General features: G+C 37.3%; 1 protein-coding gene across 8 annotated transcripts in view; it reads right to left on the bottom strand.

The window, feature by feature from the left end:
* Positions 1 to 6,975: 6,975 nt before the first annotated feature.
* Positions 6,976 to 20,458, bottom strand: part of SEPTIN7 (septin 7) — a 120,972-nt gene continuing 107,489 nt past the window's right edge. For all 8 annotated transcript variants that reach the window (XM_045495298.1, XM_045495297.1, XM_045495303.1 and 5 more), the window contains 3 exons: positions 13,638 to 13,773; positions 9,109 to 9,248; positions 6,976 to 8,083 (listed from right to left, as the gene is read on the bottom strand). In XM_045495298.1, coding sequence (XP_045351254.1) covers positions 8,044 to 8,083; positions 9,109 to 9,248; positions 13,638 to 13,773 — 316 coding nt within the window. In that variant the 3' untranslated portion in view covers positions 6,976 to 8,043. The remainder of the gene's footprint in view (positions 8,084 to 9,108; positions 9,249 to 13,637; positions 13,774 to 20,458) is intronic.

The raw sequence follows: 20,458 nt of genomic DNA, 5'->3' as shown, positions 1-20,458 counted from the left end.
ATTCAGGTCTCTCCTGGCAGCAAGCAGAAGTCCCAGCGCGGGGCTGGGGACACCTAGAGCAGAGGCTGGGCCCAGCGCAGCCTGGGGCGTGGGGAAGGGAGCCTGAGGGTTTTGGCCATTACTGGACCCTCAGAGGGGAACAAATGTTGGCCGCACCCAGTTGTCTGCAACTGTGGCCCTACGCTTCATCAGGCACCTCTCTCCTGTGCAGAGTGGGCACATTCACCCGTGTCCCCTAGCTGTCACACGCACGAGACCTAGTGCTCAAGAGAAGGTTGGATGGAATGAATGATTGAATGAATGTGTATACTCCCATATGGTGTGGAGTGGAATAAACTGGGAGCCTAGACCCTGGACTCTGATGTCAACACTGCCACTGATTCTGTGCCGTCAACCGTCAGGGTTTATTGGTGCCCAAGAGGTCCAGGCCCAGGAACGCTAAAGTGACCCCCTTTAAATTTATTTTAAGGAAAATGCAAGCACAACAGCCAGAATTGGCTGGGCCATAATGCAAAATGCAGTGTATGTAAATATGAATACATAAATAATATATTGGAAGATAAGGTAGCAAAGAAGATATTTAAATGTTTTTAAGTCTTATTAAAAGCTCATTAAATTCCATCAAATTTTGATTATTGTACTGTTACCAGAAAGGAATCTCCTTGTTTCTAGAAAATACACACCTAAGTATAAGGGGCGTGGAGCTGCAAATGAGTCAAAGATGGCTCAGAAAAACATTTTTTGTCAAAATTGTAAGTTAGAAGAAGAAAGTTCATGAAAACAGTTAATTGGCATTATTTGACAATCTGTTAGGGGTACCGGTAGGAAGCCAGCCCTGGGGTGCAGGGAGGGTTGATGCTGGGATGTGGGCTTTGGGTGCATCCATAACGCATGGAGTAGAGGTAAACCTACATCCGGGACAGACTGCCAGGAGGGCGGGCGAAAGGTGCACTGTCATGAGGGCGAAGGTTCAGGGACTGCCTGGGTGTGGGGAAGAAGGTTGTACACTAGGCAGAGCTCCGCAACCAACACGGGCAAAGCCCCAGATGGCCCAGAGCTGGGCTGTGGGGTGGGGGTGAGTTGAACTGATTCAAAGGTCCAGGTTGGCTGCGGAACTGGCCCCTTATGTACTTACAATCCCTAGGGGGCGACCGGTTTTCGAGGGAGCAGGGATGCTGTCTGGCTCACAGTGGTTCTCTTAGTGACCGTGTCTGCCAGTCATCATATTGGGCCTGTGGCAGTTCTTCCCCGAGGTTTTTCAAACTCTGAAGCAGGGGGAGAGATCCTGCTCTCCTCTCTGGTCAAGATGTAAGCCTGGGCTTAATGAAGGCTGTGCATTGGGACTGTGGGGACATCTGGTCTGCGTGAAGAGGGGCCAAGGAACAAACTTCTATATGATGCCTTCCAGAAACCTTGAGAGAAGCTTAAGAACCCAAAGGCCACAGATTTGCTGGCTTTATTCATGTCGATACACAAGCCTGTAGAATCTTGTATATTTGGGCAAGAAGCTGTATACAGAAATGTTCACCGCAGCATTATTTGTAAAAGTTAAAAATCATCTGTTAACCAGAAAATAGATAAAATGTTGTGGCAGCAGCCTCCTTAGTATTCCAGCTCTTGTACAGCGGCCTCCCACGTTTAACAGGGCTGAGCTGCATAAACATATTGCAGAAATGACATTGTGTGACTTCCAAGGCTAGGTAATAAAAGGCATTGTGGCTTGAGCCTTGCTCTTTCTCAGTTCACTTGTTCTGGGAGAAAGCCAGCCACCATGTCACAAGGACACTCAAGCAGCCTCCTGGAGAGACCCACAGAGCAAAGGACTGAGGCCTCCTGACACCAGCTTGCCAATGATGTGAGTGAACGATCATGGAAGCGGGACTTCCAGCCCCAGTCAAGCCCTCAGAGGACTTCAGCCCCAAGCCAACATCTTTAACGCCACTGCCTAGCTCGAACCAGCCTGCTAATTTCTGGCCTGCAGAAACGAAGATAACAAACATTATTACAGTTTGACTGTAGTTGTTACCAAGGTTAGGCGGCATTTGTTACTTTGCATGTCACAAGGACTAATACAAATGTTATATATTCATTCAGTGAAATTTTAGACTGCTTGGCTTTATTTTTTATTTTAAAGATTTTATTAGTTTTTAAAGTAGTATCTATACCCACTGTGGGGCTCAGATTTACAACCCTGAGATCAAGAGCCGCACACACTATCAACTGAGCCAGCCAGGCCCCCCTAGTCTGCCTGTTTTTAATAAGGGGTTAAGTAGCCGCATCATCGAATTCTGCTGAGCTTTAACTGAGCATTCATGTGAACTTTACGCATCTGGCACCTAGCAGGCACTTGATACGCTTCTTGCTGTACTCTTCTCTGGTTTTGTTTCCTTCCCTCGGCTTTCCAGCTGAATTTCCCCTCGTCTGACAAACAGGTATTCTCCCTAGTTGGAATATGGTCACAATATTCTCATCTGGTAGGATGGGGTCCATTACCTCTCACGCAAATTGGAGAAAAAGCGCATCTTCTCTTCAGGACGTGAAGTATAATGGGGCCAACCCCGTCTGAATGCAGAGATCACAGAAGGCGAGCCTACCTCGGTGGCATCTACTCCATCTTTCAAGCACCTAAACAGGAGGGACGGGGTCTAATTAGGCACTAATGAAGTAGAACTTAGAGAAGATGCCAACCTGAGTTCCTGACACTTCTACCCAGCAACCCTAAGGTCTCAGGAGGATTTTATTTTGGTGTCTGGATGAAAGAACTATGTTCCTGAAATGTTAACTACAACTTTTTTTTTTTTTAAAGTAACCACACTAAGCCATGCATTTATATAATCATATGAGACTTATCCCTACAAATAAAATCGACAGCTTCCTCCACTCCCACCAGACAAAACATACATTCCTTGACTTCTGAAAAGCAGGGGGGAAGAGCTCACACTAACACCAACGGCTGTGCCAGGGCCCCCATCACGTCACCCACCACTTGCCAAGTGGCTTAAATTACTGGCTTATCCAAAATACAGGGAACTTTTCTATGCCTGCAAGTCTAGTGGAGCATATATTTAAATATGAAAGAGACCAGTGAAATTCAAAGACAATGGAATTAAGTGAGGAAAGAAAAGTTGCAAGCCCCTGCTAAACCAAGTTAGTTCCTCCACATTTTGGTGAGAACCAGCCCCATACCCATGGGGCTTCTGGGGTCTGTTACCTTGTAAATCTCCAGGGTGAACCGCTGCACCTTGCAACACACCTGAAAGCTAGGAAGCTAAGCAGGGCCCACTTGGAAGAGAGAACAAAAAAATAGACATTCATTGGCAGTGTCCTGCCATCCCCCGCATCAACTCTCCATCTTTATGCCAGGTCTTCACAGATCTAAAGTGTCACCCGCTGCCTCTCCCCATTCCAAAGGATTTCGGAAAGACTGAATGGCTTTAGATTTCGGCAGGTCCACAAATACTGCACCTTAAACAGTGGTTCTGTGTGGCCAATGGGGTTTCAGGCTACCCTTGGAGAGCTTGGCACAGAACAAGGTCTCCTTTCACTTGACCCTCCTTTGCTAATACAAGGCTGTTTGGCTGGGCCCAGCACCCCATGGGGCAAATGTTCGGGCCAAGAATAGTCTTCATTCTTCCTGTGAAGCTTTGAAAGGCTTCTAAAGAACACAGGAAATTGTCAACCCATATTTTCTGTTGAAAACGGCTGACACTAAACTTTGAACATTCTATGGATTAATCCCAAATCATGGGAACCAATTTGCTTGAAAAGAAGCAATTTTTTCAGCAATGTCAGAGATGAGATACTCTGATAAACCATCCCAGCACTATTTGCAAAGAATGACATTATTTTAGAACTCCCATTACTGGCACTGTAAAAAACCCGTTTTTCACCAAAATTACCTTATTTCCATAGCATGCTTTATTGTTGAAACAATAAAGTTACTTAGTAACTCCAAAAGGCTGGGTCTACAAAGAAGCAAGTCTAGAGACCTATCAAGCACCACGCAAACTTACTGAAAATGTACCATCGCCTAAAACTGGGGAAAAACAATACTCTTTTGTCTGTCGTGGCCCCAGCATCACCACTTCCAGCAACACCCAAGGATAATCTCTCAAGGTCCAGACACCTCACATGTGCAGTCACAGAATGTAATCTTCACTCTGAATCAGCAAGAGAGATATGGGCCCTAACTTATAGCTGCAGAAACAAATGTTGAGAAAGAAGTAACATGCCCAATTCACAGAGATGGGATCTGAACACACAGGATTAGCGTGTTCAGTTTTCTAGCACAGACCAGGTGGTCGCACGGCAGAAGACTAAAGCAACGGAGGCCCTGACCTCATCACCAAGACTGCATCAAACTCCAGCTCTGCCACTTACCACTTGTCTCTAAGTTAGTCACTAAACATCTCCAAACTTGTTTCCACATCTGTAAAAGGGCGATACTGGTATCTATGAAGGGTTAGATGAAGATAATACACAAAAACTAACTTATCGTCTGAAATGTGGTAATAAGTGTTCAATGCGTGGATAGCTGTTATTACAAAGGGTAAGGAAAATATTCTGAATGAAATACACGGACTTTTGTTTACATTTGCAAGCTTTTTATTAGAAAGGACTTCAATTTACTGGAGTGGCAGACAGTAATTTTTCCTTTCACATCAAATAGGATAGCACAGCAGTCTTCACTAGGACACCCTCGGGGAGTCAACAAAAATTATTAACGATCTATATACTACCTAGATCAATGGCTTCCAAAGTGGAATGAGTAGAGAGTTCACAGGGGCTTGAGAAGGGTGCTAAACTCCCCCCTCCCCAATTTAAAATTTTGTTTCATAATTTCACAGTAACACAGCAGCACATGCACACAGTTGTAATTATGGATACATGCTCAAGAATATTTCAATAAGGAAACAGGAGATAAAGTTTGGAGACAGCGATCTTAGATGACTTGCTAAGTCAACATTCTGCTTTTGCTGCATTATTAAGCCATCTTACACTCTTTCCTCTTTTCTCACCTACTGTACATTGACCTCCACATTCCTTGGTCAGTTTCTCCCAAGAGGATAAAAGGCACAAAAGGTGGGAAGACTCAGAATGTGCAGGTGGTTCAGTGACACCAAACTAATGAGTCTGAGAGGCAGGAGCCTGTATCTCTTCAGCTTTCAAGAGTATAACCTGAGCTACATAGAAATAAGCCACGTGTCCAAACAATTATCAATTTCCCCCATTGTGAACTTGATAATGAGACAAGTAGATCTCATCCCACTAGGTGGCAGTAAAGCTCTACCATGCAGTGCCCAAACCAGTCACTGGGATTGGTGCTGACTTGGTCAATGCCGCACAATTAGAAAGATCGTGGTTACTTCAATTACATAATGCTTCTGGACAACAGAAACTAGGCATTGCCTGTTTTGCTGTTTACAAGCTGGGCTGTCCTTATGTCCTGAGCGTTACATGTATTGTGAATGATCATATAGCAGTTCTCAGAAATCCACAGGCCATATAGCAAAAATAGCCCTCAATATGCTTGAAAAGCCTGGAGTCAACAATCAAAAGATCCAGTAAGGTTGTACAGGTCCTGTATCAGATTCAGGTAAAATCCTTAGGTATGATATGGGTAAGATTTGTGCCAGTTTTTACGAGGGTAGTAGAATAAAGGTGATTTACAAACTTACAACAAGATACAGAATTTTTAAATGGTAACTATGAGAACCTGTTTCTAGAACTCTAGAATTAATACTTCACCAGTTAGGCAGGTGGTCTATACAAAGTTTTTCATTTTGCATCCTCCAAATTCAGTAGGTCGTTAACTCCTTAAAACCAAACCTTTCTGGTTATAGGTGCTAACCCAATCTCACTTAAGAACCAAAACAAACAAAAAACTCCTGCATATTATACCTATAGGTATTCTGGAACACCTGATTCTAGTCTTAGAATAACAGGCAATTTATTTTTAAAAAGCCACTCACACCATGTATGTTCTTCAACAGCAGAAGGCATTTTAGGATTAACAAAACCTTTCCAAGACAATTTTTAGTTAGTGACGGCCATCAAATAAGAATAAATCTTTATTGCGGTATTCCCAAATCATGTTTTTAATGCCTCATGAGATTTACTTTAAAAATAGTAACTCTCAGGGTGCCTAGGTGGCTCAGTCGGTTAAGCGTCCGACTTCGGCTCAGGTCATGATCTCACAATTTGTGAGTTTGAGCCCTGTGTCAGGCTCTGTGCTGACAGCTCAGAACCTGGAGCCTGTTTCAGATTCTGTACCTCCCTCTCTCTCTGCCCCTCCCCTGTTCATGCTCGCTTGCTCTCTCTCTCAAAAATAAACATTAAAAAAAAAAAAAAAAAGTAACCCTGGGGTGAATTTACATATAAACTGAAGATACTATAACATAAATAATCTTCCTAATATATGTTTTACATTTTAGATGTATTTTTTTTGAAAAGTAATAAGGATCTTTTTAAGCATACTGACTTATTTAAATCCTTCAGCCTGTGAAACCAAAAATATTGGCTCGTAAGAATTAGCAGTTACTTCCTTCTGCTTGGATCATTAATTTTTAAAAGTAACAAACATGGTGCAATTTTTTAAGGTAATGAGCTGGGTTGCATTAATTATATTTAATATACCATAAAGCATTATGTTAAAATCTACATCATTGATCTTTAAATTGCACCACCTTCTTTCCAGTTACAAAATTTGTTTCCAGGGACTTGAGAGTTCATCTAATGTGAATGAGTTGGGATTTGTTTTCAGAGGTATAAACATTAATGAGAGTAATGAGTAGAGATAACTGTACATCTCATAAATTAGAAAAGCAATACATTAACCATATTCTAAATGAAATAAACATACAATAAAAAAGATGAGTTACAATTGTGGAGGAGACAAATTCAAGTTGAAGTTTCTTCCCAAACATATTCTATTCTTGTATATCAACTGTAGAATATTTAAGAGCCCACACTCTATTACATCACAACATTGTTTATTATGTGAATTTTTTACAATACAAACAAAAAAAAATACAGAAATGCAATATATGAATACAGCTAAATGCAGAATGGTGACTTTTTTTTTCTTTTCAGGAGGCCATGATTCCCATTTCTAGTAAAATAAAGAGACTGCACATAGGTAGAAACAGGTTGGTCGTTAGCTTCACAATTTTGCCTAGAAATGATCTATAAATGCATTTTTTTCCCCTGCTACTTACCATAAAGTGTAAAAAGGGAATTAAAGGAAAGTTTCCTTGTTGGTTCCTACCATATGAAAGATGCTATATTCTATTTTAGCAGGGCCAATATATGGAAAATACCTAAATAAAATGTTATTACAAAAATGAAGCAGTAATGAGATTCTGGCTAAAGAGGGTACTAAATGAGGATAACATATATTTAAAGAATCCAAAACAAACAAATAAACAAAAAAAGGTTGTTATAAAAAAGCTCTAGGTGCATTGTAAGCATATAGGATTTTTTTCCATGTGTATTTTTAAACAATGGAAGTGTCAAAAAATAGGGTCAACTGTGTTAGACTAAATTACATTATTGTATATGCTGCACTGAATGGAACCTCTGTATTATAATTATCATAGAGAAGCATAGTTTGCATCATATTATGGCAATTTATCCTCAATGAAAACCTTCCAGAGTCCTCTTATTTTGGAATATCTTGTAAACAGTCAAACCACCAGAACATGATTGTACAACAGTAAAATGTTTTCTTGCATTAAATTGAAGACATCTGTTTAATTAAAAAAAAAAAAAAAAAAAGAAAGAAAGAAAGAAAAAAAAAAGAACAAGAAAAGAAAATGTAGGAAAGGTACTTAGAGCTGTTAGTTTCTAAGTACACAACACCCTAGACAATTCAAGGCATCTTAATTTCCATCAAGAACAAAAAAATAATAATAATTTTTGTCATGCTGTTAAATCCATCATTAAGGATAAAACTGGTGCAAATTGGTCAAACGGATCCAACAAACACTGATGTCCAAGCTGGCATATTGGCAACTAATACGTAACTGGTGGTCAATAGAGGGTTTAAAAGATCTTCCCTTTCTTCTTGTTCTTTTCCAAGGTTCTAAATGATTCAAGGAAAATAATCAAAATGAGTGGCCATGTTATAAACATTAAAGATAACATAAGATGGTAGCAATGGCTAACCCAATTACAACTGTTAGATGTTCAAACACTACTTTTTTTTAGCTTAAAAAATTATCAGATTTAGAAGTGAATGATGACAATACAAATCTGTAACAGACAATCAAATTTTGACCAAATTTCAGGATAAACACTAAAAATAGGACAGAAATCCAGTTTTAATGTAGGAGAACAATTCTTCCCAAATAAGAGTGCAAACTGAAAAAGATCAACTGACATCAAATAGGGTACCTTCTCTTCTACTGCTATTTGCATTCTCAATTACATTTGCTTTTACAAATAGATTTTCCTTTTCACTGGGGAAAAAATTAAAAGAAGGAAAGCATTATAGAACAAATGTCTAACCTTAAAAATATTTAGCAGTGAGGGTAAATTGTAGAATTCTTATAGGGATATTACTTTTCAGTTTTAAATGGGACTAACAAGGAAAAGAACAAAACCAAGGTACAAATATTACTAAGTTTTATGTAAATTAAGAACAAGTAATTGATCAGTTGTATTTGGAATTAAATATCCAGTATTTTACCTTCAGAACTTAATCCTAAAGAAATAACACAATTAAAAACATAGCCCTAAATTGTATAAAAGATTTTTGCAGCAGTGTTTTCTATGCTTGCTGACGATTGAACACAACTATTATGTCCAACAATTGAGGGGAAGAGGTAAGAAATTGATTATGGTGAGTCAAGTGGGGAGAATGTGATGAAGCTACCAAGTTATAATTATGAAGACAGTTAAGTAATGGAAAATGCTTGTAATGAAAAGAAATACTGTTAGAGTAGACAGATTGCATCCATCTATGTAAAAATATTCACCCATGAAAATAATTGTGGTTGTGTGATAATGGGTAATATCTTTTAAAATGTTAATATTGTTAAAATAAACAAGACAATAATTCCTTGAAACATTAATATACACATTTCTTGGGAATCTGATATTAATTACCTGGAAGAGTTCTGTTGTTCTAAGATACGTTGTTGGGCTTCCCAATTTGCTTTCTCATCTTCAAACTGACGACGTTTTTCCTCTAATTCTTTGTGCTGTGCTTCCAAGTTCTTTTTCATTTGCTCATGGCGCCTTTGGAGCTAAATCAAAGCACGATATATAAAATAAAACTATTTAAGAAATCAGGAACAGAAGTAGGTTTCACCCAGGCATTCTAATGTTAAAATTATGAGCACTGAGCTCTTGTGCTATAAATTCAGAGTACCACCTGGCAAGCACTGTCTAGGTTTTCTTCTCCTATAGGAGGCCAGTGACCCAAGAGAATAATCTTGGGAAACAGGAAAAAAAAGTACAAAAAGTTTACAGTTGTGTTGTACTTTACAATGGACATATCCTATCTTATGACCTCATTTTTCATTATTCATAAGTATGTAGAAGCAAGGCAAATAAGACATCACCGTCCCCATTGTATAAATGAGTAAACAGCTGCAGAGTTTAAGTCCCTTGCCCAAAATCATTAGCCAGAAAAATAGAAGAATGAGGATTTGAACTGCCTCCTAATTCTAAGCTCAGAAAGCTGAGACAAGTGGAATGAAAGCAGGTATACATAAAGACTTAAATTTAGAGCTCCAAGATCATAGGAAGCTCCCCCAATTCTTATAAAGCAGTGGTTTCTCAAATACTAATTTTCATATAAATCACCAGGAGTGCTCTGTTAAAAAATATTGAACCCTGGACCTCACCAAAACATACTGAATTAGAATCTTTCAGTGTTAAGATTAGAAATCTGCATTTTCAACAAGCCCCAGAGATTCCAATGCAGGTGGTTTTCCTACATTGAAAATCAATGCTGTATAAGAATGCTGACTAAGTAGAAACACTCACGCAAAGTAACTGCAGAAACAGAGAGCTCACCTAATGGATCACTAAATAATGTCACTTATGCACTAGTCAGTCTATTTCTGAAGAAAATAGTCATTAATAAAAAAAAAATCAGATTAAATCTAAATACACTTAATACCCCAAAAATATTCAAAATCTTCAGATGTCTAGGAATCATGTTCTACTAATGATCATATTACATCAGTGAGTTAACATCTTGAATTTGGATTATAATGAAATTTTGCATATAATTTATTTTCTCAATTATTTTGTAAACCCACAGAGAGGGACTTCAAATTTACTCCTACTGCAAATATTTCATGCAATTCCTAAAAAATAAAACCATCTAAGATAAATTTAAGCCAACACGAGTCAAATATGCTATGATCATCTTCCTGATCATAGCAAACAAGGTACTAAGAAAATATCAGAAAATAGAAATGCAGGAAAATGCCTTTAGTTATAGAAAAAATGCAAGCGAATCAGAAACACACAATTCACAATAGTTACCTCTGAGAAGGAGAAAAAGTGCTACCATAGGCACACAAGGGCCTCAAATGAACTAATGAAGTCTTAGTTTTTAAGCTGGGTAGTTAAGTTCACGGGTATTCATGATTTTTGATGTATAAATTTCTGTTGTTATGTAAGTATCTTCTGTGTTAGTTGCATGTAGGTAAGAAGTACAGGTTACAATCCCTCTCAAGAAACCCTTGGGGTTATATGTCTTCCAAACTTCTGAATACTTCAGATCTTAGAATGGCAACACTACTTAGAAATATATACATACTACATTTGCAAAACACATCCTGGGTTGTCTAGGGTAGCACCTATAATCAAACACATTATTACTTTTTTGCAGTAAATTTTATAAATATTCACATCAAGTGGAATAAAACTATTAGTTCTATGTCTGGTTTTGCAGTTTTCAGAGCTTGTCAGGATTTAAGATTTGAAACTATGGATACATGACCGTGGATTTATCTAGTGAGTAAGAGCAAACTTAAAGAATTAAGTGAGTTCAAATAATGGCTTACAACTATACATGCAGCACTGACCAAGTTAATTTATCCTTCCTCTCATGAAAATAAAAGGAAGATGGACAATAGTATCTACTCCATAGGGTTATGGTGTGGATTTAATGACATAACACAAGAAGGGTGCTTAGTAGTGCGCCTGATGCCCTGTGCTGCTGGACATTAGCAGCTATGCCTAAACAAACACTTTTAGCACTAATGAACTTGAAAAAAAAAAAAAAAAACCTATTAAGGTTAAATAGGTTCCTTCACCCATATATTTATATACTTAACATGGCTTACAGTATTAGGGGAAACTTGGCCAGATTTCTTTACAGGTTCTTTCATGCTAAGAAAGATTTCAGACTTCAAAGAGCAGTTAAGTTTTCAAAACTGTTTTCACCATTTACAGAAATCATAAAAACTCTTTAAAGGTTCTTTGGCTACAGTTTCATAATTATTTCTTTATAACATTTACTCTTAGGAGGAAGCTCTAAAATATGTCTATAGTAAATGTAAATTCAACTACTTTTAGATTTTCAAAGAAATCTTAAGTTTGGAGGTAATGCAGACTCCTGATTATTCCTGTTTTTATTCCCCTTCTGTTACGGACTTTTCCAGATTATTCACTAATTAACGAAAGGGTACAAACTCTTAGATTTAATTTAATCTCCAAAACGTCATCTTAATAACAGGTGCCAGGGCTGCTATTCCTGCAGTCTTCTGAGAACTCAAACAAGAAGGAACTATTCTGTATCTCTGCTGAATTAAGCCTATAACAAATATAACAACAGTCCCAGTTGCTTTTTTTTTTTTTTTAAAGTTTGTTTATTTTGAGAGATGGGGAGAGAGAGGGAGGGAGGGAGGGAAAGAGGGAGGGAGGGAGAGGGAGAGAGAGAGAGAGAAAGAGAGAGAAAGAATCCCAAGCAGGCTCCATGCTCAGAGCAGAGGCCAACCCGGAGTTTGATCTCATGACACTGAGACCATGACCTGAGACAAAATCAAGAGTCGGACACTTAACCAGGTGCCCCTGTCTTGTTTTGTTTTGTTTGTTTTTAAGTAAGAAATTACATGTAAAGCCCAGTAATTTAAGAGAAATTTAATGTGGAATAAAAACATTTCTTTAAAAATTTTCAGTATTTTACTCACTCCATGCATTCTATTTAGTGCATTAAAATACTTTGTTAGATATAGTCAAAGAGGGTTTCAGTATTTTATGCAGTAATTACAAAGGCAATGAGATCAACCATAAGGATGTAACAGAATAGATCTGAATCCCCTTTGAATTTATTTAGATACAAATATTATTAGTGGAGCCACATATAAACATAGGGATCTCACTGAATTTTAACATTAAAAGTCACTTAAAAAAATATTTCATGTTAATATCTATCACACCAACTACTTACTTGATAGAGTCTCATGTTCGTGCTTTTCCCCTCCATCTTTCACTTCTTGAAGGAAATGTAAGGGAATGTCTTCAAGGTCTTTTTGATTAATAAAAACTAAATGCATGCCTCAACATCCACAGAGGGATTCCAAGGTAGTAAATAAGCTTGTTGGGATGCTTTGTCACTACTCTACCAATTTTGTAACACTAGCAATTACTCTGACACTATATTACAAATAAGCCCAATTCATTTACAGGAATATCACATTCCTTCATTTTCTCTCCTTTGGCTGTTTGTTTTATCCTGGCATCCCCTTAGTTCAGTTACTGTTCTCTCTCTTTCTCTCTCTCATTCATATGCAAGTAACTCTGGTTGATGATGATGATGATGATGATGATGATTATTCTAATACTAGTTTTTGTTCTTACATCCACCCAAAACTCTGATCTTTACTTTTCTTACACTGAATATAAGGAATAGCTTATAATTCCACTTCTCATAATTTGCTCATTAAAACTCGTAATTCATTATAATTATTCTATTATGTCTTCCTACCAAGTATATGTGTTCAAATACTAACATATCAAAACATACGTTATTATAAACAAAGTACTTGCTTTTATTTCTCCATTTTATTACACTAGGGCAGTGACCCTAAATTTTTTTTAATGTTATTTATTTTTGAGAGGGAGAATAAGTGACCACAGTGGGGTAGGGGCAGAGAGAGACAGAGAGGGAGACACAGACTCTGAAGCAGGCTCCAGGCTCCGAGCTGTCAGCACAGAGCCTGATGCGGGGCTCGAACCCACGAACCTTGAGATCATGACCTGAGCCGAAGTTGGACGCTTAACTGACTGAGCCACCCAGGCACACCAAGCTTCTTTATATTTTTAATTTAATATTTATTTTCTTTTTGAGAGAGAGAGAGAGAGAGAGCGAGAGCGAGCAAGCACAAGTGGGGGAGGGGCAGAGAGAGAGGGAGACACAGAATCCAAAACAGGCTCCAGGCTCCGAGCTGTCAGCACAGAGCCCAACGTGGGGCTCGAACGCATGAACCTTGAGATCATGACCTAGGCCGAAGTTGTACGCTCAACGGACTGAGCCACTCGGGTGCCACATTAGGGCATTATATTAAATTTTTAAAAATATGTGTAGAGAGGTTTTATTATCTAGACTACTAAAGACCTTTGTTATTTTAAAAAGAAATACTGTGTCTGTAACAGGGGACAACGTTAGGCTCTACCTCAGCTTCCGAATCCTTCAGTTTTTGAACTTTTTCTTTGACCTTCATCTCAAACACCTGCTCCATCTCCATCTCCATCTTCTTCATCTTAGCTACATGCTCCCTTCTTTCTTCTTCCATTTGTGCAAGAGGGCTCCTGTTGCGAACATTAAGGATAATCATCAGAAGTCCGAAAATGAGAAGTATGATACAAAACTCTGACACGGCGATGAAAACAAATGAGATGCTGTCATCACTAAATTCTGTTTTTTGAAAATAAGCTTGAAAATGATTTTTCAATTATTCTGAACACCATCTTAGATGACACAGATCGCAGATTTGAAGTTTTGTGTATAAATGCATTAAAAATTCTTTAGAAGCTTCAAAAGTTGTATTTCTAATCTAGAATTTCCTTCCAGTTTTATATTTAAACTGGAATCTCTAGTGAACAATTATTATGAAAAGAGACATGAATAACAAACTGTTAGCAGGAGGTTTCTCTAAAGCTAGTTAGTGCATACCAATCTAAAGATGACACATAAAATAAACTGTAGAAGGAAAATGGAAAGGAAACATTCCTAAATTATACTCACAGCATGGAAAATGAGAAGAAAATTATTTAATTTTTGTACTTTAAACAGAATTTTATTTTTTGTATTTTTTATTTTTTTACATTTTATTTATTTTTGAGAGAGAGAGACAGAGACAGAGACAGAGCACAAGTGGGAGAGAGGCAGAGAGAGAGGGAGACACAGAATCTGAAGCAGGCTCCAGGCTCTGTGCTGTCAGCACAGAGCCTGACGTGGGGCTTGAACTCAAGAACCATGAGATCATGACCTGAGCCGAAGTCAGACACTTAACTGACTGAGCCATCCAGGCACCCCTCAACAAAATTTTAATGCGAAAAAAGGAACTGAGCTAATGAAGTTAATATACATAGCCTATTTGTAGTTCTAAAAATTTCTAAGTGTTATAATCTCTTCTTCTAAGACAATTACTGACATTATAATTGTAAGTTAATTAACACCAATTCAGACTTATTTTAGTAACTGAATTGACATGCTGGAAATGACTACCAGTCAATACCTAGAACATTTTTCATTTCTAGGCCATTTATGGTAATTTCACTGATTATGAAAATTCATTCTACCTATTTTAGTGTCTAAAGTTTCTGTCTTACTTTAAAAGATGTACTGGTGATAAAAAACACATACATGGATGCATACACATGAGAAAGAATCAGAAGCAAATAAATATCCTAGTAATTTTTTTTTGAAATTCCAGAAAACAGACACAAGCATAGTTGAATGGAAGTATTTCAGTCTACTAACATTAAGGTCCACAGGCTCAATTCTCTACACAATTTTGTTCAAAATTTTCATGTTGGAAAATACTGCAGATGAGCTTTATATAATGGCTAGCATACTTACAGACACAAGGGAACGTAAAATTATCAGTAACTTACTATAGTCCCAGGAAGGAAAGAAACATGTACTCTGTGGCTTTGAGGATCTCTGAAAACTATTCAATACACTAGAACAACCTAAAGAGGCAGGCCTTCTTCTGACTTTGTTGATAAAACTTGTTTACGTTGCCGCCACATAAACAGGCTTTGACCACTGAATTGTATATTTAAATTGGTGAATTTTATGTCAGTAAAACAGTTTAAAAAATTAAATCATGGCTTATAAACAAAAACAAAATCAGGCCTTGGATTTCACCCATAACCTCTAGGGTTAGTCACTTTAATCCTGATGTGAGACACTCTGATTATGGTAGATTTCTCTCCTAATGAGGCTGAGTATTTTTCCAGTACTCCTCTTCCCCCTATCAAGGAGAAGGACAAAAGAGCCTGATGGAATATATTCAACAAGAGCAACAGGTCAGAACACTGGCTATGGATTTTTCTTAGCAAAAAGGGAGGACAAAGCCATGAAGCACTGCTGTGATCAAGATGATCTGTTTTTGCAATTAGTGTAATCTAGAATAAAATGCTAACTGAAGGATAGTTCTTCACCAAAAGTAAACTTACAAACCTGCAGTATATTTTAGCAATTAAACAATTAATCAGAAGTTCTGAAAATGAAACTAAACCAAACATTAACTTAGAACAAAAACCTGCATTCAAAAAGTGAGGTCAAGTGAACAAATTTGTTAAAAAAATTTTTAATGTTTATTTTCGAGAGCGAGAGAGAGTGTGAGCGCACGAGTAGGGGAAGGGCAGAGAGAGTGGGGACAGAGGATCCAAGGCGGGCTCTGCACTGTCAGCACAGAGACGGATGCAGGGCTCAAACCCATAAGCCTTGAGAGAACATCTGAGCCGTAATCAGATGCTTAACCGCCTGAGCCTCTGAAATAAATTTTTAAATGTAAATATCATTATTTCATTAAAAGTTAAGGCCCTCCTTGATAATATAGTTCTCATATGTATGGCAGGTGTTTTGGTACAGGGGCTTCCAATCTCTTGAGCAGAGTGGCAATGAATCCCCTGAAATGACACACTAAACGTGTGTGTCCATGCAAGCATTTTTCCGGTGAGGGGGTCCAAAGCTTTTGTTAGATTTTGAGTCTATAAACCTGACTTATTCCATCTCCCAGAACATTTTCAGCCTCTAGAAGAGAAATAATCTAATAACTATTTTTTTAATTGACAGTTTTAACTGAATATGTATGTTTAAGCAACTGAGACTATCCAACAATATTGGCGTAATCTGAAAACATAGTTCAAAACTGTATAGTAAATAAATTAGAAACTCAGACTGATTTTAAAATTAAATATATATTCCTCCTTATAACAAAATGCTCATTTAATTTTATCCTTGGGAGGAAAAAAGCAATTCATGTAAATTCAAAGAACTCATGGTATAATTTGCACATGAAAAGGTTACCAGCTAACCAAAAGTAACCACTGTTATTTTGATTTTTATTTAGATAACTCTAGGGGGAAAGACTATACTTTGAAATTTGCTTTTAAATTCTAAATTTATTAAAAACCTTTACATCTTAAAAGAAAAAAACTTACATGCCTTCAACTGTGTCATATCTAAAAGAACAAAAAACGGAGACTTAAAACACTTAGAGTAAACCACACTAAAAGCAACAATTAAAGGCAAATTCAGAGACGTCACAATTAAGTAATTTAAAGTATGTGCCCTAAAACAAAAGTTTATGGCAAAATTTGTTAAAGCTAGTTAATTTCTTTCCCCAAATTCTGTTAATTACTATACCAAATCATTATGAAAATAAGCATGCTGTGCAATTATCTTCTGACAGCCTGCTCAAATTTTTAAACCTATTTAAATATATGTACTTCCAAAAAAGGAAATATTTACAATATTTCGTATCTGAGATACTTTAAGTTGTTCAGCCTTGTAAAAATACTTGACTTCTGATCAAATGAATTGATATTCCAGTATTATAAAAAAATGGTTATACATATCTAAAATAAATTTTTTTAAGCCTCTCATCAGTAAAAATGATCTTTCAAATCTTAAATTAGCACCACATTTGTAGTCATCTTTATGAAAGTGATATTTAGGAAACTGTAATACAATATTGTGCTTACAATGTAGGAAACACAGGAAGAAGGATCACTTTTTTTCATCACATTATTTTTTTCCAAATAAAACCTTTTTAACTAGAGGATCAGAAAAACCATTTAAATTGTATCATAGCCTAACTGCTTTAAAAAAAATTTTTTTTTAAATGTTTGTTTATTTTTGAGAGAGAAAGACACAGGGTGCCAGTGGAGGAGGGGCAGAGAGAGAGGGAGACACAGAATCCGAAGCAGGCTCCAGGCTCTGAGCTGTCAGCACAGAGCCCCACGTGGAGCTCGAATCACAAACCCTGAAATCATAACCTGAGCCAAAGTTGGATGGTTAACTGACTGAGCCACCCAGGCGCCCCAGCCTAACTGCTTTTTAATGGGAAATTGTTCTTTACACACATAGACATGCTAAAGCTTATTCACTTAAACTTGTCAGAGAAATTTAAAGGGACTCAGCCAAAGAAATGAAAGGGCCAGGTAAAAGTTTTTTAAAAAGGAAAAAAAAAAAGTCTATAACATAACCTGAGTATCATGCTAAATCTCCAAAGATATAACACAGCTCCTCCTAGGGATCTCTTTAAAGGTTTATGGTTCCTGAAAGCCACCAGATGATTCACCCCTTCATGTGACCAACGAAAAATGACAGCAAGGACCACACAAGGCTGACCTAGTAAGGTTTTACTGTGGTGGTGTTACATGACCCACATTTTGAGTGTAAGAGAAAACAAACACATTTCATTTAAATTATGTGTGGTCTTTCCTGAAGAACACATTAAACAAATACATTCACATACTTTTGCATCAATGGTTAGTAGGCCACTGTGGAAACAGACATGTAGCAATTTTCATACAAAAATTTTCAAAGGAATTTCATTTACATGGATTTCAAAGAGCAATAAAAATTTCCAAAATTTTTGGGAAACAATAGTTACCAACACTTTATTTTGCCAAGTGAGAGCATTATAACCAAACGTAAACAAAACAATATTCTACTACTATTATATTTTCATGAAAGGACGTCTGAACAAAGGGTAAAGGATACAACTGAATAAATTTAAGTCTTTGAAAAAACTTTGGGAAACTTCAGAAAACTGTCTTTATTTCTCTTTCAATGAAAACTCTGTCATGTACTAAGGGCGCTCTAAAAATCAGCCTTTGAAAATATGTATTTTTAGTCCTTTCTAGGAATTTGGTCATCCATAAAGTTTTCCCAAGCTTACAGATGGAGAACGCCACAGAAAACAGAAAAATAGTGTATGGGAAAGAGGAACAGGGTATGCCCAACTTGAAGCAAGGTATCAATCAATGATAGACAACAGTTCATGAGAGTTACCAATCAAATGTGGTTTTAAGTAAAACATACAAAAGAAGATCAAGGAAGGAATAATTTTAAGAAGCACGTTTAGCAAAAACAAAACAAAACAAAACAAAACAAATAAAACTTTCCTTTTACTGGGGATCACCTTTCTTTCTTTAAGAGATCTGCCATCTGGATATGGCTAATTCTTCTCTCTTTTCTTTTACAACCCCTTGTTCAATCTTCTTTGATCTGGAACTTGACCTCCCTCTCTGTTCCTTCAAATTGCCTACCACCCTCCACTCTCCAGTCAGGGGTACACTCGCCCTGAGGATTTAAGAAGTACTTAAAATAAATGACTTGGTATTTTCTTTGCCAGATACAGGCAATACCTGAATAGTTGCTAGGAATAGTTCCCACTTTTCCCCACTTTGACCTTGAGACAAAATAGCATTTGATGAGATAAACTCAGCTACTTTTCAGATTTTAACCACATAATCTAAATCTTGGTTTCTTCCCAGTTTTACTGAGACATAATTGACATATAATACTGTATAAATTTAAGATGTACAATGTGATATCTAAATCTTATTTTACATCCTTCCAAAATATAATCATTCTAGGACCACTAACCTAACAAAAAGGCATATTTTCAGCTATACAAACCAAATATTTGACCACTGTTTAGTACACTCTACAGTCCATCCAAAACTGCCTCAGAAAATTAAACATGAGATTATTTTACTACTAAATGTTTAAAAAGATAGCTTTTATTCTAAAACTAAAGTGTGATTAGCACTTTGTAGAGTATACATTGCCATATAAAGGTCAATATAATTATTAAAAAATGTTTGTTTTTGAGAGAGCGCACATGCACACATAAATGGGGGAAGAGCAGAGGTGGGGGGGGAACAGAGGATCAGAAGCCGGCTCTGCGCTGACAGCACAGAGCCCAATGCAGTGCTCAAACTCACAAACCATGAGATCATAACCTGAGCCAGACGCTTAACTGAATGAGCCACCCAGGCACCCCTATAACTAAATTTTTAATAGATTTGTACATGTATAAATATTTTATGAGGGCAGTGGAAAATACACAGGTCCATTAGCAATCAGCAGATAAATAAATGACCTTATTATCAATTTTATTTCTTTCTCAAATTGCCTGCAGATGCTATTTATAGACTATGCAAAGTGATAAAATGACAGCTCTCTGTTTTTAAGAACCAAAGAGATTGTCCAGTTCAACGGTCTTTAAACTAGGTTCTCCGTTTATATGAAGTCTTCCAAAGGTTACTTGAGCCTCTGCAGTTTTAAGAGAATCAATTTCCAGATCCTCAACTTCCATAAAGTCTTGCCTAAAGTGATCTGCCTGAAAATTTCCAAATTACAAATTTTCAAGTTACCGATAGCTCACTTTACAGAAGACCTATTCCCTCTTAACCAGCCCTTAAGCTGAAGTACACTGTCCTAGGTATATCTGGAGGTGTAAAACCCTCCAGGTGACAAGAGAAGTCTTCTTCAGTGATTAATCAAAGTATTATAACAAAATTCCATACAGTGTATCTCCCAGTATTAAGCATGCTTCGAACAAGCTAACTGTGATGTTAGCTGTTAGTAATGCAGTATTTGGGTCCATGCTGGGATGCTGAGTTCAGATACATAATGGAGGGAGGTGGTTAGAAAAGTGGCAATTTTTGTTTAATTACTCTGACTCTTCCACTCCAAACTCCCCACAACCTCAACCTCTCCCTGCCAGTATTATCAAAGGATGCACTGCTATGGAGGGAAGAGTCCCTTGAAAGCAATACAACTAGAACATCACTAAGAAGCCTAAACTCACATTTGCTTATATCACGTTTAAAATTTTTAATGTTTTATTTTATTTTTCAGAGAGAGAGAGAGAGAGAGAGCGAGAGCGAGCAGGCGAGCAGGGAAGGGGCAGAGAGAGAGAAGGAGATACAGAATCCGAAGCAGGCTCCAGGCTCTGAGCTGTCA

The sequence above is a fragment of the Leopardus geoffroyi genome, chromosome A2 (assembly GCF_018350155.1).
Source record: "Leopardus geoffroyi isolate Oge1 chromosome A2, O.geoffroyi_Oge1_pat1.0, whole genome shotgun sequence".
In the NCBI taxonomy this organism is placed as follows: Eukaryota; Metazoa; Chordata; class Mammalia; order Carnivora; family Felidae; genus Leopardus; species Leopardus geoffroyi.
This window is presented reverse-complemented; position numbering and strand designations above follow the sequence as displayed.